The sequence below is a fragment of the Ochlerotatus camptorhynchus genome, unplaced genomic scaffold (genome assembly GCF_037179485.1).
Source record: "Ochlerotatus camptorhynchus isolate MF236.1 unplaced genomic scaffold, CSIRO-AGI_Acam_v1.1 ptg000401l, whole genome shotgun sequence".
Taxonomy (NCBI): Eukaryota; Metazoa; Arthropoda; class Insecta; order Diptera; family Culicidae; genus Ochlerotatus; species Ochlerotatus camptorhynchus.
In genome coordinates, this window is record NW_027040887.1 from 4,294,569 (window position 1) to 4,322,443 (window position 27,875).

Here is a 27,875-nt window from a genome sequence, read left to right on the forward strand (position 1 = left end):
TTCACGCTGATGTACAAAGTTGAACACGACAAAAATATGTAAAAACCTACTGACGTTGGAACTCGCTCAACGTGAAACTAAACATGGTTCATGAAATTTAATAAACCAATACTTGAAGAATATTATTGAAAGGGTAAAAACAAATTTGATTTAAGAATATTTCCAAAATTCTGGGGCTTTGACAGTTGAGTCTGAAACTAGAACTTTTGTTGGAAGCATTTTAAGGATTATGACAAATTACAGAACAATCTATAGAATGTTGCTGACAAATCCTGGAATATTCAGTAAAATTTAAGAGTATTCAAAGTGTTGATTTCAAACAAATATTGAAGAGGATTCCCACATAATGTTCGAAAGAGAAGTTCTGAGCATTCCAGAATTATTCTGACATGAAGTCGTTAGAAATTGTTAGATGAATTTTAAGGGATTTTTTTTGCAGAAGAATGGAAAATTCTTCCGTGATTCTGAAGAAATTTGTATGGGGATCGTGAGGAAAATGACAGATTAATTTTAAGAAGAATTTCAAGAGAATTATGATGAGAATTCAACAAGAAACAGGGAGAGTTTTCTGGGGATAATTTCAACCCTAGTGCGAAAGATTCTCCACAGAGCTCCAACAAAATTAATTGCAAATTAATTTTTTAAATGCTCCAAGGAGTTTCTAAATTAGATTTTGAAAAATTTCTGCTGCTTTGAGCAGAGTTAAAACAAAATTTAGAAAAGAATTTCAAAGGGATCAAAGTCTCCGAATAGGTTTAAGGGAATTCTAAAAGGATTCCAATCAAATTCATAGAAGGGGCTTCAAGGAAATTCAAAAAAGAATTCAATGGTAATTATTACGCGGAGTGTTTTCTGGTTAATTTCAGAAGAATTCCATTATAATTCAGGGCAAAATTCCATATTATTTCTGGAATTCATTTCATGAGAATTTTGAATAACGAAAAATTAAAAATCCCGGAAAAGAATAATTCAGTTTCGGTTTTTACTAATATTTGTTTCCAAAGTCCTGCATCGTCGATATTTTCTTTTAAGGCCCATGCACTACATCTGAAATTGACGATATTGCTGAGTGATTAAATTCTAAAAATAATAAGACGGGAAACTGAAGAAAATTATGCAGCAAATAGAGCAGGACAAGACAAAGAATCACTCTGTATAAGGCTTGTACTCGAAAAAAACGCACCATTTTTATCCGTGTGTAACTTTTTTATGCGTGGGTAAAAATTGATGCAAATCTGGGTATAACTAGTTTGGAGTGAATTGTTTACATGTGCAAAATTTCATAACAATCGGTTCAGTGGTTATTGAGATGTCATCGAAACAAGAAGAAAATCGCCGGATAATTTTGCGCGCCGTCATGGAAAATCCGACTGCGACCATGAGATGGATCGGAAGACAACTGGGAATCACCCATACAACTGTGTCTCGGGTGGTAAAATCGTTTAAGGAGTCCCAGACGACCGAGCGGCGGGCTGGAAGTGGAAGAAAATCGAAGACAGCTGACCCTGTGAATGCCCAGAAGGTGTTGGATTATTTCAAGCGTAATCTGAATCTTTCGATTCGCGACGTGGCTCTGAAGGCAAAGTGTACCACCTGGTTCGTTCAGCAAACCATGAAACGAGCTGGGCTTCGTGTATTCAAGGTCCGGAAGGCACCGAACCGGAGTGATCAACAAAACACGGCGCCCAAATCCCACGCAAGGAAGCTGTATCGAGAGTGGTTAACGAAACCGATGTGTTTGGTTATGGATGCCGAAACCTACATCAAGGCAGACGCAAAGCAGATTCTGGGGCTGAAGTTCTACGTTGCCAAATCATGATTTGATGTTCCGGAAGACATAAGGAAGAAGAAAGTGGACAAATTCGCCAAAAAAAATACTTGCTTTGGCAGACCATATGCCAATGCGGTAAACTGAGTAAACCGTACATCATCATCTGTTGCCCTTTCTGCGGTCCCACGGAGGCGAGACATTATTTTTGCCGGACCTGGCATCATGCCATTACGCGCGATCGACGTTGAATTGGTACAGAGACAATAACGTTTTTTGTTCCAAAACCCGTCAACCCCCCAAATTCACCAGAGATTCGTCCGGTGGAAAGATTTTGGGCCATAATGAAGGCCAAAGTTCGAAAATTGTCCAAGGTGTTTAAGAACGAGCTGGAGTTGAAGAAAGAGTGGATGAAAGTGACCAAAAAGGTCGGCTCCACCAGTGCACAAAATGTAATGAGGGGTCTTAAGGGAAAGGTGTGGGCTTTCAGCGATGCAAAGGAAATTGAATAAAGTAATTATGCCGAAACATAATCCATGTGTATTAGTTCATTCCCTGAAAGTTTCAAGAAAATGCGACTTAAAATAATTTTTTGGCGAACACTTTTGTCTGGGGCATTTTTTCGAGTACAGGCCTTATATTCTGAAATTCTGCTGTAAAAATTTGGTACTATGGCATGGTTAATTTAGTTTTTCCCGGTTCTCTCGTCAAAATCCCGTATTTTTCCCGATAACTTTTAAAATTCCCGGATATTTTCCGGTATTTCCGGATTACGTAGAACATCCTTAGTTGGCCTCAAAAAATGAGAATGAAAAGAATGGGTCGGGAAAAAACACCAGTGGAGCTTAGTTCAAAGTGATTTATTTCGTACAAACGGTTAACTTAAGTCTTCAAACTGAGCTTAGTGAATATTGGTAAAGATTGTACTAGAAAAAATGCAACACTTCCATTTGTGTATAAGAACGAATTCGTAAATCGGTTAATTTTTGTATTTTTTTTTTATCTGGTTGAAAATTTGCAGAAACGTTCCTTATGACCGATAATGCCATTTTGTCTATTTTGTAAATTTTTATCTTTTCAAACCAGTAACGTTGGGGGATCACCTTTTTGTGGTGCGTTACTGGTATAAGATTTACCACCGTACCCTAGTCGTGATAACTTCAAACTAGGGAATCAGGATTTTTCAGTAATCAAAGGATTACATTTTAGTGCTTGTTACTCTTTATGACTTGATAATAGTGACAAGATTCGGGTAGTGACCACCGCGCCGTTCTGCATTTCTATATTGTATATTTCACATCAAAAATATTGTTTATGTTCATAGAATTCACATAATCCTTTTCCCTTTGTCCTTCTCCTATTCCTTTCCCTCTTCTCTTTTCAGAAAGCGAGTAATGGCGCTATAGCCATAAGCCATAAAAGGCTAGGACAAGAGTTAGTGCTCATGTCCCAACCGTCAGAAGAAAATGGAGCATTACTTAACCTTTCTAGCTTTGATGCTTCCAACTACCAATCATATAATTACCAAAATCGGAACGTATGGTACGAGATGTCCACGTTTCTTCCATTCATTGGATTCTGAAGCATCGTGTTTAAATCTTCTTTTTAAACAGGCCCAATTTTTTTCTGAATCATCTTGCCCCTTAAATGCTGCACAGTAGGCCTGGCCGTTTTGATATGTGTGACACATCTTCGATGTGAAACATATATCAAATAGACAAGAAAAATGATGGAGGTATATCCATCATTTTCCAGGATGCTTTCAAGAACTGGATGTGTTGGTGTTAGATTAGATTAGATTAGATTATGATCGATAATGCCATTTTGCATCTTTATATCGCCATTTTGAATACAGCCTTATTTTTGAAAAGTGTCTATAGAAAAATATCAAGCTTATCTTCAGAAATTTTTTATTCGAAAACGGTTTGCCCGATGGTTTGGTGTCTTCGGCAATATTGCAGGTAATGAATAATGGAGACTTTTTGGTAAAAATATGCACTCCAAAAAAAATTACCCAGCTTTTTTTTATTTCAAATAGAATCTTAAAACCAATTTTTCTCAACAAAAGATTTTTTGTATTGTTTTATTTGTTGATATGTATTAGGGGACAAAAAATGCCATCTATTGCACTATAGGTCGAGATAGAGAAATAAAGGAGAAAAAAGTTATGATTTTTTAAAAAACTCAAGTTTTTGCAAAAATATTCAAAACTTGGTCCAATTACTTTTTTGACTTTATATAATGAAAGTACACCAAATTTACAATAAAAAAGCACTCAGGTATTTTTTTCTAAGTCGCACCGTTTTCGAGATGTAGCGGTTTGAAGGTAGATATTTAAAAAAAAAGGTCCATGTGATGCTATACACGCTAACTTGAAAGTACCCATTAATGGTTGAAAAAGACCCATTTTGAAGAAAAGTGGCTTAACTCATTAAATGAGTAAATTTTTTACCCATTAATGAGTATCTGTTACCCATTAATGAGTAATTGTTAATCATTAATGGGTAACAGATACTCATTAATGGGTAAAATTGTTTAATCATTAATGAGTTAAGCCACTTTTCTTCAAAATGGGTCTTTTTTACTCATTAATGAGTACTTTCAAGTTAGCGTGTAGGAGAGCAGTTCCACACAGATTCGCAAATCGTTTCGGATCGACCATCTACGATTATGTTGAAACTTTGCACAGTGGTTTGTTATTGTCCAACATGCAATTTTACATATTTGGTTCCCTAGTTTTGTACACGACTAACACTTGAAAAGGGCTTATGCAAAAATGATACGCATCAATAGAAAAACATATATCTTGCGAACGATTTGTTTGATTGAGATGGTGTCTTGGAAGAAGTTGCGGACAAGTATTGTGCCTTTCAAGAAAAAAATATACACTGTAAAAAATTATATTTTTTTTACAAAAAAAATCAAAATTATCAAAAAACAATTAAAATTACTCAATTTGCATATTTTTTTTAAATTATTTTTTTATATTTATTTTGTAGTTTAGATAAAGTTATACCTACTGATACTGTGCATTTTATGGGCAAATCATAAACAAAAAAGTTATGAATTATTGAAAAAATAAGCATTTTCCAAAATACCACCTACAGTTATCGGGCCTGTTTAAGTCGAAGATTTAAACACGATGCTTCAGAATCCAATAAATGGATGAAACGTGGACATCACGTACCGTAAGTTCCGATTTCTGTAATTATATGATTGGTCGTTGGAAGTATCAAAGCTAGAAAGGTTAAGTGATGCTCCATTTTCTTCTGACTGTTGGGACATGAGCACTAACTCTTGTCCTAGCCTTTTATAACTTATGGCTATAGCGCCATTACTCGCTTTCTGATAAGAGAAGAGGGTAAGGAAAAGGAAAAGGACAAAGGGAAAAGGATTATGTGAAATCCAAGGGGGGCGACACATCTAAATCTCAATTCTAGATGCTCAACAAATCTCACACTCGCGAATCAATCTTCGAAAAATCTTCTTTCGTTTATCGCATCTACTTGCATCGCGCATAATATTTTTGCAGGAAATCTTCAGAATCGTCCACCAAGAGCATTTTCATTGTAAAATTTTCTGATCTTTCGGAAAAAAATATTTTCGGAACTGGAGAACCGCGAATTGTCCAAACACTTCCAACATTTTAAACATATCTACTTTCAAACCGCTACATCTGAACTTTATTTAAAATTAAAAAAAAAAGTTGGGTAAATTTTTTTAGCGTGCATGTTTTTAAATAGTCTCATCTATTACCTTGCAATATTGCCACAGACACCAAACCGATCGGACAAACAGTTTTCGAGTAAAAATTTTCTGAAGAGAAGCTTGATATTTTTCTATATGCCCTTTTCAAAAATAAGACTGGATTCAAAATGGCGATATGAAGATGCAAAATGGCATTGTCGGTCATAAGGAACGTTTCCCCAAATTTTCAACCAAATCAAAAAATACAACAATAAACCGATTTGCGAATTCGTGCTCATTACTTTTTATTGCATGGGTAAAAATTGCAGAAATTTTGAGTAAAACTAGTTTAGAGTATAATGTTTACATGTGCAAAATCTGGTCACAATCTGTCAAGTGGTTATCGAGATGGCTTCCGAACAAGAAGTGCTTCGACAGCAAATTATAGGAGCGGTCGTGGAAAATCCAGGCCAGTCTCGCAGGTGGATCGCGAAACAGTAAACAACAGTATCGACCAAACATTAGGATTTATTGATTTTTCCCGGTTCTGCGCTGGCCGCCATGGGTAGGTCTGGCAACGCTTTTTCTAAGTTACAAGTACACAATATTATTTGAACATCCAACGATTTAACTATTTCGAAAAAAAAAAATGTTGTAGCGAAGTGACTGGAAGCAACCCTGCTTTTCAGGCTAGGTAAAATTCCCATCAGGGGAGATTTGATTGTTTAAGATCATCAAGAAGCTGAAAGTTTCTTGAAACTGTTGCTGCAAAACTGTGCAAACACCTCCGCTAAACCGAACCTGGTCACGGTCATTGCTGTATCTAATTGTAAATAATGTGCCTCCCATTAATGAATGACACTCTTGGTATTGCTTCCCCCCGTATGTTTAAAAATAACCCATCACGTGCACTAGTTGAATTAATCATTCCTCCACCGACATCTTTTCGCTCGGTTGCTCCTTTTCTTGAACGTTACTTTTACTTGCCTCCGCAATAATTTCCATTTTTTAGCATTCTCATGCAGCTCTTCAGCCCACCAACCAGCAGGACCAGCGTTCATCGAAACAGGCTCGCATCAACGACTACGACGAAGACGATGCTGCTGCTCCTAGCGCGACACGCATATAACTTAGTCATGCTGTTGAGTTCTTCCGTTTCCGTTTCGCATTTCGCTCCGGACTGCACCCGTTCCAGAGGAAAAAGCAATCTAATTTTTTCAAAACCAAGGATACCTAAAAAAAAGGAAGCTCTTCTGCGGGGTTGCTTTGATATGCCAATTCTATTTATACCCGCAACAACACACATCAGGTTCGAAAGGTGTACTGCGGTGTCGGTCATGCTGTGGGTAGGTACGTAGCAAGCAATATCGATCCGAGTTGACTGATTCAAGCGGAAGCAAGTTCAAAGCTTACCGGCACCACCACGGTAAAAATGGATTGTAAACCTTGGAATGAATACGAGAATCGTTCAAAAGAGGATGAACCAGAAACAACAACAACAACAACAAAGAAGTATCTTACGGTTCACAAGACGCAGCCTCAGTGCACGGTACATCGTGTTGAAGGCCATCTTCGAGTTGGTCGTAGTTTCTGCTGCGAGATTGAATTTTTCCTTTGGCTCACAAAAGGATTTTTCCACCCAATCGTCAGCGGGTTTTCACTCATTAGCGTTCATTCTTGATGAGATTCTTCCCCCTTGATAAGAGCAAAGCACGAATTTCGTTCGACATTCAAACGGACACACTAATCACACTTTGCGCGTCACACACACACGAAACGGTAACATACGGCAGGTTGTGGTTGGAAACCTTTTGGACAGTAAATAATGCCTCCGCCCTAAACTTCTCCGGTAATTGATCTGTACACTTTGCTTCAAGTAGGTAGCATTTTTTGTTCAGCACTTTTCCAACACAAATCGATCATTTCCATCATTCCAAAAAAAAGAAAAGCCGAAAGCTATTATCACTTGGTTTTCCTGTTTTTCACGTTTTCCTCTTGTTCTCACAACCCAAATAAACCCGAACCAGACGGACGGAAAAATCTGGGCCTGCTTTTTTCACTCGCTTCAACCTTCTGGGATCGAAGAACCCCAGCAACGATGAAGCATATGTTTGCTTAGTTTGACGTTTTCCACCTCGAAAATTTCGAAATGATTGTTTTCGACGGGTTTTCTGCTGCCTAACCAATGCGACAATTGACACTTTCTTCCCATCCAGGATTATCACACGTTTTAAAAAATGTGCACAAATTTCACCACCTCGCAGGACTCGCAAAATCACAACATCACCTGGAGCAAGAACTTGAGGGAAAACCACTTTTTTCAGTCAGGGAGCTCGAATGCGATATGTCAGACGGGCAGAGGACCTTTTGAGCGAAGGCTTTTACTCGCTCTCACCACACAACAACGCGAGGAATTCAGGACATTTTCAGGCTCTGCCGCACCTTACCGTAGTTGTTTTGCTTGCCTGCCTTCTGGGTGTGCTCATTCTCTCTCGCTCTTACTTGCGAAGGGCGCTCGCGGTGTCACTCACACCTATGCAGACTAGACTCGTCACGTGCGAGCATACCTTCAAAGGATCCGTTTGCTCTTTTTGCTGTTGTGTTTTGCTTCTATCGAACCTAGATAGACACTCGGCCAAGGAGAAGGATGCTAGAGCTGGGTTGCAAAAGGACGAAAATTTCCTCACCGGGCAAGGTTTGTTCGATGAAAGGTTAAACGAGTGATTGCGATCCAGTTCGAGAAATTTTAAGAACTCACATACCCAACATGAGCTGACTAATGCTTCATTAAAATAGAACAAAGATTAGTTTAGTTTTATTAAAAAAGGGGAATGGATGTAATGTCGGCCTAAATGTCCCTAATTTAAGCCCATAAATAAATTTAGCAATGGACTAAATTTTCAATAGCGACCAAAAATAGCCATTAGTACCGTCCCAATGACGTGTTCATCTAGATAAAATTGATAAATAGCAGATTTTTAGCGATGGGCCGCATCTTAGATCTATAGGTCAACATTAGAGCCATTCCCCCTATCGAGACTTTCAGCCGTGAAAATTAAACAAATAGGGGAAATGGCTCTAATGTTGGCATATTGATCTAAGATTGGGTCCATCGCTAAAAATCTGCTATTTATCAATTTTATCTAGATGAACGCGTCATTTGGACGGTACTAATGCATATTTTTGGTCGCTATTGAAAATTAAGTCGATTGCTGAATTTATGTATGGGCCCAATTAAGGCCGACATTACATCCATTTACCCTAGTATAAGGAAGGATCCCATAAATTTATATTCAAAAAATAAGAATTAATTGAATAAGATAAAACATGAGCAGAGGTTAGAATTCGAGCGTTCAGAATCATAAGGGCTTAACTGCGATGATCGATTTTCTTCATAAATTTTCTCATTTTTTAATAGCTCGTCCGGATCAACATGTATCGGTGAGTTTGATGTTAATTTTGCTAGCTAATACAACCTTTCACCCTATTGAATTGTGATGTTTTCGGAAAATTGGTTCACTAAACTGTTGTAATGCGAAGAGAAAATCGATGAAGAGAATCGATTATCGCAGTTAGTCCCATGTGATTCTGAACGCTAGAATTGTATAACTTCTCTGCACTTCTCTGTCATTTCTATATAGGGGTACACTTTGTAAAAACCGAAAATGGAAGGTGTAACAAAATTATGAAAGATTTTTAACGTTAATAACTCAGCTGCCCCTGGTTCAATTTAAAAAAAATATCACCAATCGATCAGAAATATTTCTACGAATCTGGACATTATCATTTTTCAAAATGTCACTACTGGAAAGGACACGAATGTGCAACTGTTGCTATGATAATTAAAATGCCTGCGAAAAGCGATTTCCCTAACAATTTCAAAGTTGAATTTCATTCGGTCTCACCAAACGGTGTTTACTCAATCACCACGTGGTGAGTGGTGGTGTTCTCCAGTACACAACGAAAGGCTACCTGCAAGCAGCGAGCTGCAGCCCACAAGAGCATCCATAGAAGGAGGAAGAAGCCGTACCGCTACTGATCGGATTCAGTAGCTCTTCGTGAGTCGCTGTGGGCCATCTATGTCAAGCGCGCCATACTGAAGAGTATAAACAGAGAGAACCCTGCTCAAATTCCTATTCCTACACGAAACACAAACTCCAGCTGCAGTTAGCAAATCAGATTTATTATATAAGACCACGTCACCATTGCGTACAACCCCATAGGGCTGTCACTTGTAGTTTTTTTTATATAGAAACTTCTATAATACCTAGAAAAAAATCATAACTCTGGGACCTAGACAGTTTTACTAGCTCGCAACAGTCTGATTATTCTGGAATGCGGTAAATTTTCCAAGATGGAAAGATCACAAACATAGACATTTTTTCATGCTTGTAGGACGATCTTGAAGAAGTAAATTATGCATTAAACAATGAACTGATTTTAGCAATTTTTTATGCGATTACCCTGCCACCTGGTGGTGAATCCACCTATGCATCACCAAAAATTGTGTAAGTAAGTAAGAGGTTATATCGAAGATACGACCGTAGATTTGACGTAGGATTACGGCGACTGTGTTAGGGAAACCACTTTTTACCATCATGGAAGCTGATGACAAAATTAAATATTTTCGTGCAGAAAACGCCCGAAATATTTTATTTATTCAATAGACAACAAAAAAAGTCAAAAATGGAGTACAGGAATTTCTTGCAAAAATTTTCCAATCGCGAGATATTCGCGATCAATCAAATAAATTCGAGATTTTTTTGCTTTTTATAGCGTCCTGGAGAAAACTTTACCTCAATTCAAAGTGTTTCTGATTAATTGACAAAGTCAGGTGGTATTCGATCATTGTGAGAATGTTTATGTACCGCTAGAATACTTGACGCGTTTGACCACAAAAGTTTGGTTTCTGGGTACATTCTCAAAGAACTTTGGGAGTGATGTGGCTGGTAGCAAGGCGAGGGAACGTTCAATGAAAATTAACTCTTAAACAGCAATAATTTATGGTTATCCTGAAAAGAACTGTTTTGTCGTGATGGTTGAGCAATGCTGAGGGTGTTCAAAACGGATGAGCCTGGTGAGCTGTGTGTTGTTTGGAATGAGGGTGACGCGCTTGGCATAGATGGCCCACAGCAACTCACGAAGAGCTACTGAATCCGATCAGTAGCGGGGGGGCTTCTTCCTCCTTCTTTGGTGAATGGACGCTCATGTGGGCTGCGCTCGTCTTAGTGTACTGGAGAACAATGTTTTGCTGCTGCTGCTGCTGATGATAACCAACCGGACACCATCACACACGGTGATTGAATGATCACCGTTCGGCGAGAAACGATGGAATTCGATTTCGAAATCTGTGTTAGGGAAAGCGCCTTTTGCAGGCAATAGGTGATAATTTTGATCACCATTGCAACAGTTGGACATTTGTGTAATTTTCAATAGTGATCTTTTGAAAACTTATGAAGTATTCATTTTAGCAGATTCGTAGAAACATGTCCTATCGATTGGCTTGTTAAGAATTAAAATCCATCCGCAATTGACAGAGCGCAACGACGTGGTCGTAATGGATGAGGAGACTTACTTGACGCTAGACGGCAACGACTGGCAGGGGACCGGGTAATTTAAGTCCCCCACCAAGGAGGTAAGCGATGACATCAAATATATCTCCCACACCTAGTTCCCGAAGTTGCACTACCCACGGAAGAGCAGCTTGGCGCAGCTTCTCTTGAAGATGGCTGGAGGGACATCGGTTCAGCCATAGGTAGTACTGCTGCAGCGGCAATAGGTACTGCAATCCCGGACCGAAGAAATGACTGGTTTGACGGCGAATGCAAACTGTTAGTAGAGGAGAAGAATGCAGCACGGGCGAGAATGCTGCAACACCGCACGAGATTGAATGTGGAGCGATACAGACAAGCGCGGAACAGACAAAACTCGGTTTTCCGAAGGAAGAAGCGTCAGCAGGAAGACCGAGATCGCAAGGCGATGGAAAATCTGTACCGCGTAAACGACACACGGAAGTTCTACGAGAAGCTAAATAGTTCGCGCAAAGGATACGTGCCGCAAGCCGATATTGTGCAAGGACTTGAACGGTAACCTTCTCACGAACGAGTGTGATGATTGAGAGGTGGAAGCAGTACTATGACGAGCACCTCAACGGTGAAGCAGCAGAAAACGAAGGTGGCACGGCAACATACCTTGGAGCACGCGCAGAAGACAACATGCTACCGGCCCCTGATCTTCAAGAAGTTGAGGAGGAGATCGGTCAGCTGAAGAACAACAAAGCAACTGGTGTAGATCAACTACCAAGTGAGCTATTAAAATACGGTGGTGAAGCACTGGCTAGAGCGCTGCACTGGGTAATTGCCAAGATTTGGGAGGAGGAGATATTACCGGAGGAGTGGATGGAAGGTGTCGTATGTCCAATCTACAAAAAGGGCGACAAGTTGGATTGCTGCAACCAGTCTTGTAAGCGGTCACGGTAGTCGACACATTTTCTGTGATAATCGACTGCTTTTGTCTCCGACACTTGGAAAACAAGCTATCATAGTACAGTACCAAACTCAAATGTCATACGATAGGCTCTGTCATATGACACTGTCGCCGAAGACCGTCACGAATGTATGTATTTTAGTTTTTCTCATAATAAGAGCTGCTGATGTTGTGCTTGTGTGAGTTCTGAAAATAGCAAGCAATGATATCCTAGGAATAACATTTCTGATCAGAAATGGTTTAATTTACACCAAATTGAGGAATTAGAACGAAATTACTCATGCCATATGATAGTTATTTGATAATTTTCTTTTCCCCCGAATGTTATTCTACCGGTTGTGTTGTGTGAGAGAGACGACGGTAGAACATGAGTGTAGGAATAAAACCAGACTGTCGCGCACGACAACGAAGCGAGTGTAGTAAAAAACGTCAACTGTTTCAACCCCTGGCTGCAACTACCGCGCGATCACACTGCTGAGCGCCGCCTACAAGGTACTCTCCCAAATTCTATGCTGCCGTCTGTCACCATATGCAAGAGAGTTCGTGGGGCAATACCAGGCGGGATTCATGGGTGCCCGCGCTACCGCGGACCAAATTTTCGCGATTCGGCAGGTTCTGCAGAAATGCCGCGAATACAACGTGCCCACACATCATTTGTTCAACGATTTCAAATCTGCATACGACACAATCGATCGAGATCAGCTATGGCAGATTATGCACGAGTATGGACTTCCGGATAAACTGACGCGATTGGTCAAGGCGACGATGGATCGAGTGATGTGCGTTGTTCGAGTATCGGGGACACTCTCGAGTCCCTTTGAATCTCGAAGGGTGTTACGGCAGGGTGATGGACTTTTGTGTCTGCTGTTCAAAATCGCGTTAGAAGGTGTGATCAGAAGAGCTGGGATAGACACGAGTGGCACGATATTCAGGAAGTCCATCCAGCTCCTTGGCTTCGCCGATGACATTGACATTATGGCACGGAACTTTGAGATGATGGCGGAAACGTACATCAGACTGAAGGCTGAAGCTAGACGGATTGGACTTGCCATCAACGCATCAAAGACAAAATACATGAAAGGAAGAGGTTCTAGGGAAGACAATGTTAGCCTCTCACCCCGAGTTCAGATTGACGGTGACGAAATCGAGGTGGTCGATGACTTCGTGTATTTGGGCTCACTGGTGACCGCAGAAAATGATACCAGCAGAGAAATTCAAAGACGCATTATGGCAGGGAATCGTGCCTACTTTGGACTCCGGAGGACGCTCCGGTCGAATAAAATTCGCCGCCGCACGAAGTTGACTGTCTACAAGACGCTGATTAGACCGTTGGTCCTTTGCAGCCACGAGACCTCGACTATGCTCGTGGAGGACCAACGCGCCCTTGGTGTTTTCGAACGGAAGGTGTTGCGTACCATCTACGGTGGAGTGCAGATGGATGACGGAACGTGGAGGAGGCGAATGAACCACGAATTGCACCAGCTGCTGGGAGAACTATCCATCGTCCACATTGCAAAAATTGGGCGACTACGGTGGGCTGGGCACGTCGTAAGAATGCCGCACGACGACCCAGTGAAAATGGTTCTAGAAAGCGACCCAACAGGAACAAGAAGAAGAGGCGCGCAGCGGGCAAGGTGGATCGACCAAGTAGAAGCTGACCTGCGGAACCTTCGCAGACTACGAGGCTGGCGAAGTGTGGCCATGGATCGAGTAGAGTGGAGACGACTTCTTCGGACAGCAGAGGACAACAAGGCCTTAGCCTGATTGGTAAGGTAAGTACCTAGTTCCCGAAGAAGGTCTTTCTGTGGGTGACGATCAGCGAGAAGGAAATCGCCAGCTTGAAGCGAATCCTGACCTAATACCCTAATCGTTAAGTAAGTACTACATCAGCATTTCCTTCCATATCCCTAGTAACGGTATAGATGGTGGCTGAGACGCGAGTGCCACTATATCCAATCTACGAAGTATACCTTTACAACGCTGACGCTAACGCTAACGCTAGACCGGGTTTATGTCTTAATATGAGATAAAGCGAAATTCGGAAGGAGGAACGGCTACTTAAAATAAGCAATATTCTAGTTTTAGGAAAGACGTGTTGATCGGAAATCTATAACAAATCTTTCTCAAGAGTAGTTGTTACCGTCGTTGGTGAGGTCACCGTCGGGATCGAAATCTAGTAACAGCAAAGTTCAACAGAAACTTGGTTGTAATTGTTCAGTTAAATGAGGAGCTCGGTGGCCTTGTGGTGACCGATTTTGCTTACTGAGCAGAAAATCATGGGTTCAATCCCAAGCTCCTTCAATATCGCCCCGTAACGTGGATAGATCACCTTTTCGTGGTACGTTACGGGATGTAAGATCTACCACCGACTCCTAGTCTTGACTACTTCAAACTAGGGGAACAGGATTTTTCAGTAATCAAAGGAACACATCTTAGTCCTTGTTACTTTTTATGCCTTGTTGATAGTGATAAGTCCTTGGGTTGCGTGAACCGAGGATGATCTTGAAACATGTCAAAAAATGAGTTAGTTAGTCTTTTTTTTTTTTTTTTTTTTTAGTCTTTATTATAGAGATTTTTAGCCTGGGGCTAGTTCATCTCTTGAGTTAGTTAGTCTTCACCCATGTGATTCCTTATCTTTTATTCGTTGTTCCCTGGTTTGAAGTGGTTAAGAGCAGGGTTCTGATGCATGGTCATTATCGATATCATAGCTTGTTGTTGCTAAGGAATCCAATTTTGACTGACAAAGGGGAGGGTGTTCCAGCTCTAAAGGGAATAAATAGCGGGACCTTCCAATTAGAATCGATTGCTTGCGATGAAGGCAAGAATGACAACTGTATCAAAACCGAATACTTCATCATTTCTCAATAGTGATGGAGTAATACGACATGCACTAAACTAAGGACACTGGATATACTACAATAGATCACATTACTGGTCGCAGTAGTGTTATGTCATGAACAGAGGAAAAAAAATACTTCAAATCGTCTTTCTTTAATAATATGATATGAAGTGTAATGGAATTAAGTTGATGGGACGGGTATGTAAAAGAAGTAATATTTGAGTTTAAGAAAAGACGTGATGATCGGAAATTCATCTCAAATCCTTCACAAGAGCAGCTGTTTTCGTCATCGGTAAGGTCGCTTTCGGGATCGAAACTTAGTTACAAACAACAAGTTGAACGGTAACTAGATCGTAATTGTGTTGTAAGATAAGGAGCTCGGTGGGCTGGTCGCGACCGATTTTGCTTACTGAGCAGAAGACCGTGGGTTCAAACCAAAGCTCCTTCGCGATATTGAATCGTTAGAACATCAATTCAGCATATTGATTACCAAAACGAATCCTGCTGCAATCCCAACCCTTTTATCCAACATCCAACAGGTGCTCTCGGCTTTCAGTCAAGCGAGTATTACGTCAACATAAATATTCTTACCCATTCCTTTTTTGACCAGCATTCGGACGTGGCCGGCGCTGGCATTGGCGTAGTTAGAAAAATTATCTGGAGGAGGCCTAGGGAGGCCTGTTGTTTTTTTTTTGCTAAACTACGGTTAAAAAAAAAATTCGCGAAGATGCTATGCAATCACATTGTGTCAAGGCTAATTGTTTTTGGGTATAAATTTTTTTTCTATGAACAATAATATGACATTTAGGCTTACTTTTAATATAATGGTGAAACAATACATTTCATTATATTTATTTCATAACAACGATTGCGAGCTCGACTGGGGGAGCCTTAAAAGCTTACTGATTTTGAACAAGCAACGATCGTTTGTTCAACCTTTTTGTAATGAAATCACATAGGATGTCATAAATTTAAGCCTTTTTTATCTTTATTATAAAGGTTTTTAGCCGAAGGCTAGTTCATCTCTTCATAAATTTAAGCGAAACTTAAGAAAAATCTCAGAGCTAGGTAATTTTATGAATTTTATAACAAGCGTTTTTTTTTAAGATTTTGAACATTTTAGCATCATTTAAATCTCAGACTTAGGAACCAAAATTAAACTCTAGGAGTTTGAATTTGAAACAAAGTAAAGTGCACACAGAATAAATCTCATAAATTTGGGAATTAGGAAAATGCTTAAGATATATGTCCATACACACTAAGATTATTTTACCGAAATCTGTGAAATTTTACCGAGATCTCAACAGCTGAACGTTCGGTGAACAGTTCGGTGATTTTTCACAGATTTCCTGTAAGTTTTCACAGATATTCGGTAAAATTTCACAGATTTCGGTAAAATAAGCTAAGTGTGTACACAATTCATAACACTTTGACTAAGACTTTGTTAAAACATAAATAGTTTTGAGATTCCAAACCCATATTGTTGCAAGATTTTATAACTAATAATATGTATATCTCTGATACAGATTGTAAGTATAAATTTTTCGAGCATAAATGAAAATAAAAGTCAACGAAATGAGTTCAACTGTCATAAATCTAAAACTAAGATAAAATTGCAAGATCCTTCATAGGCAGTCATTTAATAAAAATTTCCGTACATGAATATTAAAAACGTATGAAATATAAATTTCAATAATAACAATATGTTTGACCTACTAAAAAGTTTCATAAAAACTCCACAAAATAAATTTTAGGGATTAAAAATAGGATTTGATATCATAGGCTTACCCAAGTAACAATTTTGGTTTTGTGAGGGTTCTGTAGACTATGATTTGGACTTGTATAGTCGCTTTAACACTCTTGGGTCATTCGTGACTTGTCCGGGGATGAGATTTGAACTCGTGACTTTGGCGTGAGAGGTATGGATGTTAACCACTACGCCGGGGTCGCCCCCAACAGCAATGTTACTTGAGTAGACAAGCTTTGAATCTCCAGGACTTCAAAATTCGTAATTCAAGATCTTGGTAAACATACCTAGATTCTGAGATTTACAGCATTTTTCGAGAGGAAAATTCTTCGAGATAAGAAAGTAAGAAAAAATTAAGTTAACAAAATCTTGACATCTGCTAAAAATTATGAAAAATCAAGCTAAAATTGGTCATGATTCTGATATTTGAAAATAAAAGATAGCGATAAAGCATTTATCCAGAACAATTTCTTATTCGATGCATCGGACTAACTAACATTCGGAATTATATATAAAATCAAGATTTAACATTAATTCTAATCGAAAGGAATGAACTCGAATCTTGAATGATTGTGTCCCTGTTTGTAACTAGATTGTAATTGAATTTATTTTTACAAAAGCATTGGGAATTTTTTTAGATTTTAAATAGAGTTAGTTTTGGTATGGATTTTGTATGTGCTCAGCATTAAAACTATCCTGCAGCTGAATTTCGGGCATAAATTTCATCAAAAAGATTTAATTGTAACATATCAGATATAATTAGAAATTTCCATCTCTTCGTAGAAATGTATGCCCGGAATTCAGCTGCTGAAGTGCTAATTCTTGAGAATGTAGAAACATGTCCAAATTATGTAGATTCATCATTTAGAATTCCATCAGATTTAATAAGCTGGAAAACTTTGAATACTTCCTGAACAACCTACAGTCGTGCAAGAACATTGAATTTATAAACAGTTGGAGATCCTTAGAACTTGATCAACCTGAAGTCTTGGAAAAATAATCAGAGAACTTTACTAATATCTTCGTCTATATGGAGATCTTTTGAAGATTTCCTGCTGCCTATCAAGGATGTCTGAAAGAATATCATGTAACTTATGCAACGTTTCCTTAAGTTTTACAAAATTTCCTCAACTTCTAAGAAGTTCCCTGAATTGAACATATGGAAAGTTCCTTGAAATTTAACGCAGTTCCCAAAACATCCAATAAGTTCATGGTGTTTTTTTGAAATAAGATCTGTAACAAGCTGCAACGAAGTTCCTTAAACTGAAGCGAGGATCGCTGAAGATCTTTGACGTGTATTGAACTATTTTTAGATCTTGCATAAAATTCCCTGAACTTTTTCAAAATTCCTTACACTTATATGAAGTTTTACGCAGCTCCTCAAAATGCTACGAAATTCGCAAAACTTGTTCAAAGTTTGCTGCACTTCTACGTTTCTCGTTGATTTTCCGCGAAGTTCCACGAACGAAGATTTCTTGAATTTGTGCGTAATTTCCAAAACTATTCCAAGTTCATGAGGCTTCAAAAAGTGCCCTGAAATTATATAGAGGCTATCGATCAGTAATGAGCTCATCTGAAATAAACTTCCTTAACTTCTACGAAGCCCCTCAAACTTAAATAAATTTTCCACTTCTACGCAGTTTTCAGAACTTTTCCAAGTTCCTTGTTTCTACGAATTTTTCTGAAAATCTATGAAGTTCCCAGAATATCTACTAAGTTTCCTCAATTTCTACAATGTTCCCTGCTATTTTTAGAAGTCTTTGAAGTTTAAAAAGTCAAATCCCTGAGCTCATGGCCAATTTGTTGAGCCTGAAGACGTCTTATTATGCCATCGGTATAATATAGATTCTCAAAATCGCTTCTTCTAGTTCAGATCATACGAGACGTAGTCAGGATAAAGGGTTTAAAAAAAAATCGTTGTTCGTGGTCCAATTTTATTAATCGTTGTTCAATAGTAAAATCGAACTTGACAAGCTTGACAAAATACCGTTGAGTCAAAAAAAAACCAAACATTCTGGGGGGGGGCTAGATAATTCTGGAGGGGGGCCTGCCCCCCTTGGCACCCCCATTAGCTTCGCCAATGGGCGCTGGTATTGCCTTATTTTAGATCACCAGCATTTACACATTAAAGATGATTGCTAGTCCCAAGCATCGTCTTTTGGTTATGGTAGAAACATGAAGGTTCTCGAGTGGCCAGCTTGTTCTCCGGATCTAAATTCCATCGAAAACGTTTGGTCTATACTTGCTCGTCGCGTTTACGAAAATGATAAAACATTCGATAATACTGGGAGCAGATTAAGCAGAATACTCTTGAAAAACGTATTTTGTCCATGAAGTCGCGACTAATTCAAGTGGCTCATAGGGGAAATGGATGCAATGTCGGCCTAATTGCCCCTAATTTGGGCCCATACATAAATTTAGTAATCGACTAAATTTTCAATAGCCAACAAAAATATCCTTAGTACCGTCCCAATGAGGGGTTCATCTAGATAAAATTGATAAATAGCAGATTTTTAGCAATGGGCCCACAATCTTAGATTCATAGGCCAACATTAGAGCCATTTCCCCTACACGCATTACGAAGTACTCCTTCAAGTTGTATTTTGATAAATAAAATCTTAATTCGATTAAAAGCAAGGGTGGCGTTATTTTTATTGCACCCCCTTTTTTTCGTTCCTAGTGCTGTGGTCCCAAAATCCAAAATCATTGGTTTGATCCTTCACTTATTTCAGAACATTTTATAAGAAGTACTTTGGATGATGGTTAATTATTATTCTGAAATAATCGCATACATGTGATTGTCCTTTTTTGTTAATCTGAGTGTACTGCTGGCTACACCACTGTTGAATATGACTCATATTTCTAGATAGAGCTGGAATTAGGGCGAAACAGCTTTTGTAAACAATGGCTTCTCTCGATGATTTCATGAAAGCCATGGCTCTCCCTGGCAAATAGACATCACCATAGAGTAGGGGAAGACTTACCCTATTGATGGATATGTTGCTTTATGTAGGCGTGGCTTGAATACCTAGAAATAATCGATATAAGCCATTATTTACAAAGGCTTTTACGCCCTAATTCCAGCTCTATCTAGATTTGAGTTCCGTTAACTCGAATTCGCAAAAACTAAGCAAAATTTTCGTCGATTGTCCAGGAAAAACTTTTTGAATATGAGGAAAATCGAAAAAGGCTGCCTATTAGTATACTTCTAGACTGAGTAAAATTTTCGAAGATTTTCCTCATATTCTGGCAGATTTTTTAGGAAAAGCGAGGCACATTTTACCCAATCTATGAGTTAGCTATGTTTTTGCGATTTTGAGTGAAAAGCCAATCAGTTTTAAGTTGATCTCATCAACCGTGCAGATATCTTCATCTTCAACCAAAATATCCCTTTGGATCCTTTCAACGTGGCGAGTGTACAATCACATCGCCAAGAGAAATTGAGAGAGATACACACTAATCGAGTCAGTACGGTTTTACTGAGTTTTTGAATTGCGGAACTGTTCGGTAAAAGTTTAAAAAATTGTGGAAAATTTATTAATGAGAAAATTTGTTCTAAACTTGTGCATACTTAGTTCTATTAACTCCATTTAATGATAGAAAATGAAATTGGTCGATTTCATTGATTCCTTACGGATAACGGTCATTTGAATTTTTACCGACTTTTTCAGCAATTCAAAACCCCAGTAAAAAAATACTGACTCCTGTAAAAAAATCTTAGTGTGTAGAGAGAGTAAACGATGGACATTGGACCATGGAGAGAGTAAACGATAGTACACTCCTTTTGCTTTTGATTGTATGCATAACCACCCTTCGGGCTAGCATTAGGAATACAGGCGAGTTTCCCGTACTGTTTCCATCTGCACACTAGTGTTTGTACCTACCGCACACCGAGCCCAGAGGGAGCTGTTGTTTTTGTTCAGCTTTCGCTTTGGTCTAGTATTTCGCTATCATTCGAATGTTATAAAAACCTAGGCGCATGCATGCAGTGGCCCTAGGTTAAGGATACTCGCAGAGACCAGAACACGTTGACAATACTGTAGTATGCATCCTTTATAAGGCAATCCAAAAAAGGGATTTCTTTTTGTCGCCACCATTATTGCGCAGATGCGAATTCTTTCTAAATGAAAACATAAACATTGGACGTACATATATGGAAGCGAGCATGGTGCGTTTGTAGTTTCTACTTGGACTGCGAACGCTGTGACCAACGATGCCATGTATCGTGATTTTTGTTCACGAAAAATTTGGGACCCCCTTGTTTATTTTGCTACCGTATAAGGTTCTGGAACAATTTTCTGAACTATTTTTTGGGATAACAAACTTGTGACAGTACCTTACGGTATCAAAATATGCAAGGCGGTCCCAACTTTTTTCGTGTACAAAAATCAAGATACATATGGCATCGCTGGCGGTGGCAGTGGCTATGGGTGGGTGGAAATAGAATGACAAAAGTCACTCCCGATATGGACCAAGTGGGTTTTTTTTGCCTTTCTGCACCCCAAGTGGATGTTTTCATGTGTGTAAATTTATGGGCTTCCGCACTATTCTCTCGCCGCACACACCCCCAAGGGTTCGATGCTTAGCTGTCACCCCACCCCAGTGATAGGCTTTTGCATAGTGAACATATGATGACGCCATATTGGGGTCGAAAAAAAAAAGCACAAGAGGCGATATAAATATTCATGTGATCAGGCCGTTTTTGTAGTATGCAGTTTTTCATCGGTGGAAGAAGCAGGGACATTCCCGTTTTTTTTAGAGTGCAGGCTGGCCGAACGCCACAGCACGTGTTTGAGCATATTGATTTGTTATTGTTCTTTGAGGCAACTTGTGTACGCTAAGTAGGTCAGTTAGGGATAACGCGTATCGACGCTCGTTCGGCTGTACAAGGCTGCCTGCGGCTGCTGCTAGCTGTGAAATTGTGATGACGTCAAACTAAAGCTCAGCATTGCTGAGAGAAACACCCGCTCGCACAGTGGGGCGACTGCGAACAAAGCTCGTATAAATACGATAGGCATAATGTACAATAGGCATAATGGATGTTCGAAATTGATTGATGAGCGTTTTAGTATAATCATTGTGTATCTTACTTCGTTGTTTTTCTTTTTTTAATTCTACCAGTATTGTATCACTTTCACTTTAACTAACCCACTATTACTTACAAAAAAAATGTGTTTTTTTAGTTTTTTTAAGTTATAGTTATAAGTTATATTAAAAAAAAACATCGTAGTAAGGAATACATGATGGATGGTTGGAATAATAGACGTTAGGCATTACGAACGATAGGCATAGTTCATATTTAAATGAAAAATCACTAAATTTTCCATTCTTTCTCTCATTACCTGTTGTTAGCCAACAAGCTTAACCTTCCTTGATTAAAGATGAGAACCAAAGGCTTAGCTGGGTTTAGATAAGGATGTTTTTTTATGATGGGTCATTTGACCGAATCGGAAAATTTCCATTCTTTTTATGATGATGATGATGATGGTCTCACCTCTTACCGCTACAAAGGGTTGAGCTGGACTATTTATCTTTAAGATAATTACATATGACATTTTAATCAGGTTAGCAAACAAAATCATACTGGTTACAGTTACAGATATAAATTCCCTCTAGAGTTTACAGTTGCTTCGCAGCGATATAAATGTGGAAAAGCTCAGGCGTCCACCTCTTAGTTCGCCTTATTGTCCACCTAAAATATTCATAAGTATTACAAGCAATCAAGAGTTAATGAACAATCAACAAAGCATCCTATTACACTAGCAACTCCGCAATCTGATGCTATCATAATTTTCAGCAATGTCAGGAATGCTCACAAACCCCCGAAATTTGCCAGAAAATTTACTTCTTACTCAAGGTATCTTCCAAATAAGCTTCAAAATTGCATTTTTTTTTTTATTAAATGTTAAATTTAGTCCTCTATATCTGTAATACGCACGCGAGGCTCAAACCTTTGCACACTACTTTTTTTTAATATACTACTATTAAATCAAATATTAAAAATCCATCATCACCATCGTGGCGAACAAAAATAGTTTTTTCAGTGCTACAATAATTATTAAAAAGTCATTATGACAGCTATCCATACAAAATAATCCGTTAGAGATAACTTCGTCAAGATACATAATTTGTCAATTCATAAAAAAAAAATCACTGGATAACTGTTCAAACGACGGTTTTAACGTGGGAAATGCAGTGTCTTTTAAATTCTGTAAGTGATGCTGAACGTTTGATATGTCTAGGCATCGAATTGAAAACATTTATTCCTTTATAATATAATGAATTTTGTGAAGCACAAGTCCAGAAATGTGGTGTTCTTATTTCAACCGCGTTTCTAGTATTATATCTATGAAAGTCACTTCCTCTTTCAATTCGATCACACAAATATCGAGGCAGCAAACCGTTAACTACTTTAAAAATGAACACCATAGTCAAATATACAATTCTTTGCTTCACCATTGTAAGGCGTCTAACATCAAAGTTGAGGAAGTGAATCTATTACATCTCAAAATCAAACGCATTTTTTTTTTTTTTTTTTTTTACTCTTTATTTGTTCTAAATTCAAAATAAATTACATTTCATTTTAACCTAGGTGCTCCAGTTACTGCAGTAACGTACCAGCCTTAATTGTTATGATATATATCTAAGTGTTTTTACATTGTTCATGTCTTGGCAATTCAGTATTTTAAACAGGTTTTTTCCTGCATGTCAGTATAACAATTGATATCTTAAAACTAAAAACTAAAACTAAATCTTATCTAAGTATAAAGGGAATTAATCGTTGCAATTGAGGATTGCAACGATTTTTGCCTGAAATTATTAATTATTTTGTTGGACATTTGTGCTAAAGTCTCAACATTCGAAATTCTATGTACTTCGGTTGTACTGTACCAGGGAGGCAACTTCAAAATCATTTTCAGAATTTTGTTCTGAATCCTTTGAAGTGCTTTTTTCCTGGTAGTGCACATGCGTAAAGCATGGCCGGTCTAAAAACTTGTTTAAATATTAGAAGTTTATTCGTCAGGCAAAGTTTGGATTTCCTGTTTATAAGAGGATACAAACATTTTATATATTTGTTACATTTGGCTTGAATGCCCTCAATGTGATCTTTAAAAGTTAATTTTTGGTCAAGTATTAATCCAAGATATTTCACTTGGTTTGACCAGGAAATTGGAACTCCGTTCATAGTGACTATGTGACTACTACTTGGTTTCAAAAACGAAGCTCTAGGCTTATGTGGAAATATTATAAGTTGAGTTTTGGAAGCGTTGGGAGAAATCTTCCATTTTTGTAAATAAGAAGAGATAATATCTAAACTTTTCTGCTGTCTGCTGCAAATAACACGTAGACTTCTTCCTTTAGCGGAAATGCCTGTGTCATCAGCGAACACAGATTTGTGGCAACCCTGAGGCAAATCAGGGAGGTCCGAAGTGAAAATGTTATACAATATAGGCCCAAGAATGCTACCCTGAGGAACTCCTGCTCTAACAGGTAGTCGATTAGATTTGGAATTTTGATAATTTACTTGAAGAGTTCTGTCAGTTAAATAATTTTGAACTAATTTCATAATATAAAGTGGAAAATTAAACTTTTTCAATTTAGCAATCAAACCTTCATGCCAAACACTGTCGAATGCTTTTTCTATGTCTAGAAGAGCAACTCCAGTTGAGTGGCCTTCAGATTTGTTTGAACGAATTAAATTGTTAACTCTTAAGAGTTGATGAGTAGTTGAATGCCCATGGCGAAATCCAAACTGCTCATCTGCAAAAATTGAGTTCGTATTGATGTGAAGCATCATTCTATTCAAAATTATCTTTTCAAAAAGTTTACTTATTGAAGAAAGCAAACTTATTGGACGGTAGCTAGAAGCTTCAGCTGGATTTTTATCCGGCTTCAAAATTGGAACAACTTTTGCATTTTTCCATTTATCAGGAAAGTATGCCAAATGGAAACATCTGTTAAATAATTTTACCAAGAAAGACAAGGTACTCTCTGGGAGTTTTTTGATGAGGATATAGAAAATTCCATCATCACCTGGAGCTTTCATATTTTGAAAATTTTTAGTTATAGACCTTACTTCGTCCAAATCAGTCCCCCAGGAATCATCAAAAATATTTTCCCGAGAGAAAATATTCAGAAAATCCCGAGCAACCTGATTCTCAATAGGACTAGTAAGACCCAAACTGAAATTATGGGAACTCTCGAATTGCTTAGCAAGTTTCTGAGCTTTTTCCAAATTTGTGATCAAAATTTTACCACCTTCTTTAAGCGCTGGAATAGGCTTTTGAGGTTTTTTCAAAATTTTTGTGAGTTTCCAAAAGGGTTTGGAACTCGGGTCTAATTTAGAAATATTATTTTCAAAAGTTTTGTTCCTCAGAGCAGAGAATCGCTTTTTAATTTGTTTTTGCAAATCCCGCCAGATAACTTTCATGGCAGGATCGCGTGTTCTTTGATATTGTCTCCTACGGACATTTTTAAGACGGATCAAGAGCTGAAGATCATCGTCTATTATAATTGAATCGAATTTAACCTCGCATTTTGGTACTGAGGCAGCTCTTGCTTCAACTATAGAAGTAGTCAGAGATTCAAGAGCATAATTAATTTCATCTTTGGTTTGCAAAGGAATGTTTGGATCGAAGTTATATTCCATAAATGTTCGATACTGCTCCCAATCAGCTCTATGGTAATTGAAAGTAGAGCTGTTGGGATTACAAATTATTTCTTGGGATATTTCAAAAGTTACTGGAAGGTGATCAGAACCAAAGTCAGCATGGGTAACCAATTGGTTACAAAGTTGACATGAATCAGTTAAGACCAAATCAATAGTGGAGGGATTTCTTGCAGAAGAAAAGCATGTTGGGCTGTTTGGATATTGAATAGTGTAATAACCTGCAGAACAATCATCAAACAGAATATTACCATTGGAATTGCTTTGAGCATTATTCCATGAGCGGTGTTTTGCATTAAAATCACCAATAATGAAGAATTTAGACCTATGACGGGTAAGTTTCTGGAGGTCACCCTTGAGAAAATTCTTTTGCTGGCCTACGCATTGGAATGGCAAATAGGCAGCTATAAACGTAAGTTGTCCAAATTTTGTTTCAACAGAAACTCCCAAAGTTTCAAAAACTTTGGTTTCAAATGAAGAAAGAATTTTATGTTTGATTCGTCTATGAATAATGATGGCAACGCCACCACAGGGTCCATCAAGACGATCATTTCTATAAATCAAGTAATTTGCGTCCTTCTTAACCTTATGGGCAGGTTTAAGGAACGTTTCAGTTATAACGGCAATATGCACGTTATGAACTATCAAAAAGTTAAATAGCTCGTCTACATTATCTTCAAGAGATCGAGCATTCCAATTTACAATATTTAATGCTTTAAAATCCATTACTGAATTTTAAAGTCATGACAATATTATTTGCAAATTTTACTCCAGTTTGAATAGCATCAAACATGGAGTTAGATTTAAGCATATCAGAAATCATGTCAATTAATGAATTCTGTAAAAATTCCATTTTGGGGGCAGTAATGCTTCCTAAGTCAAAATTGTCAAAATTTCCGTTAGAACGTTGGTTAGTATTTTGATTTCTACCCGCTGCAATAGCAGCATAGGTAGCTCCATTAACTCGCTGAATATTGTTAGCAGCGAGGGGAGTAGGTACAGATGAAACATTTGAAGCAGGGGAGATATTTGTACCTACGGGTACGAATGTAGAATTTGTTCCTCGCTGACCGTTGTTAACAGCAGAGGAATTTGTACCTGGTCGGAAACGTGGAGCGTTTCCTACCTGACGGTTAGAACGAGATTGTAGGATCGCTTTGCGAGTCTTACATTCCCAAAAATTGGATTTGTGGTTTTCACCACAATTTGAACATTTAAATTTCTTAGGATCTTCCTTCACAGGACAGTCGTCCTTTGCGTGAGAGGAATCACCACAATTCATGCATTTAGCTGGCATGTAGCAATTTTTAGTTCCGTGACCCCATCCCTGGCACTTACGGCACTGGGTGAGGTTTTGGAAATTTCCTCCAGTCTTCCTGAAGTGTTCCCACTTCACTCGGACATGGAGCATAAGGCTAGCTTTTTCTAAGGCCTTAAGGTTGTTTAGTTCACTAGACTTGAAGTGAACTAAATAAAAATCATTAGAAATCCCGTTGCGCGAATCGCCAGGACGGGATTTCATTTTCATTTTGATTACTTGGAGTGGCACAACTCCAAGTAATTTTGCCAGTTCATCTTTGATCTGATCCAGGGATTCACCACTGGGCAGTCCTTTCATGACAACCTTGAACACACGTTCAGTTTTGGTGTCGTAAGTAAAAAAATTGTGCTTCTTCTCAGTAAGATACTTGAGAAGACATTTAAATCCGTCCAAGGTTTCAGCTAATACACGGCATTCACCCCGACGTCCAATTTGAAGTGAAAACTTAACTTTCACGAAATTCAAAAGTTCCATGCGAAGAGCATGGAAATCGGTAGTGGTTATCACAATAGGGGGAATCTTTTCCTTCTTGGCATTAAGCCGGGAAAGTTTACTAGAATTTTTCTTGGATGATGGATCATTCTCATCATCCGTGAGCAAATCAAATTGATTATTCAAATTAATTTCATCAGAAGGGGGGTCAAGAGTTTGCCCCTTTCTTTTGCGTTTAGGCGCCATGGCGGCAGTAAATTTTTATCCAAATCGACTTCCAAGCAGATTACTATAAGAATCTGAAGGATCGAAGAGGAATTTTCCAAATCGATATCCAAGAAGGATTACCTCGGGTAGGGTCCAAACAAGGATCGAAGAGGAATAAGAGTTGAACAAGGTAGAAAATTTTTACAGGTTGAGCACTGAAAAGTGCTGTTTAAATTTGTTGTAGCTTTAGGTAGTAGTAACACTTCCTTCAGCAAAAAGCAAATAGATCCACACGGCAAGAGAGCACGATGCGGACTGTGAAAATCAAACGCATTCTGCAAGCGCTGTAATCTCGATATTAGTGTTGCATTGGCCGGAAATAAAAGGGAAGGGCAAAAGTCTAGATGAGGAGAGATGATTGATTTGTATCGCTGTATTTTACTGGCAATAGTTAAATCGTTTTTCAGTCGACATAGAATTTCATACTTCTTGGAAATTTTCTTGATGACATGGTCAATGTGAGAGTTGAACTTATGTTTGTCATCAATAATCACGCCAAGATATTTAATTTCCCGAACGCGATCAATAGTCTCGTCTAGAGTTCTGCATTTTCGAAACAAAGAAAAGAAAATGAACTCTCCGCAGAATCGCTTCATTTTGAGCAATATCATTTCATTGTGTTTCTTGTTATCGAGTCACTATGAATATTCTTCCTGTCAA

The 27,875-nt window shown here is 38.4% G+C and overlaps 1 protein-coding gene across 13 annotated transcripts in view; it reads right to left on the reverse strand.

Annotated features, from left to right (window-relative positions):
* Nucleotides 1-27,875, reverse strand: part of ATP8A (ATPase phospholipid transporting 8A1) — a 366,350-nt gene that overhangs the window by 127,629 nt on the left and 210,846 nt on the right. Inside the window, exon 1 of one of the 13 annotated variants that reach the window (XM_065233374.1) lies at nt 6,977-7,633. The exons of the other annotated variants lie outside the window; for them this stretch is intronic. Within the exon in view, the coding sequence (XP_065089446.1) occupies nt 6,977-7,025 (49 nt within the window). The 5' untranslated portion in view covers nt 7,026-7,633. Of the gene's footprint in view, nt 1-6,976; nt 7,634-27,875 lie in introns of those variants that run through there. 13 annotated transcript variants of the gene reach the window in all.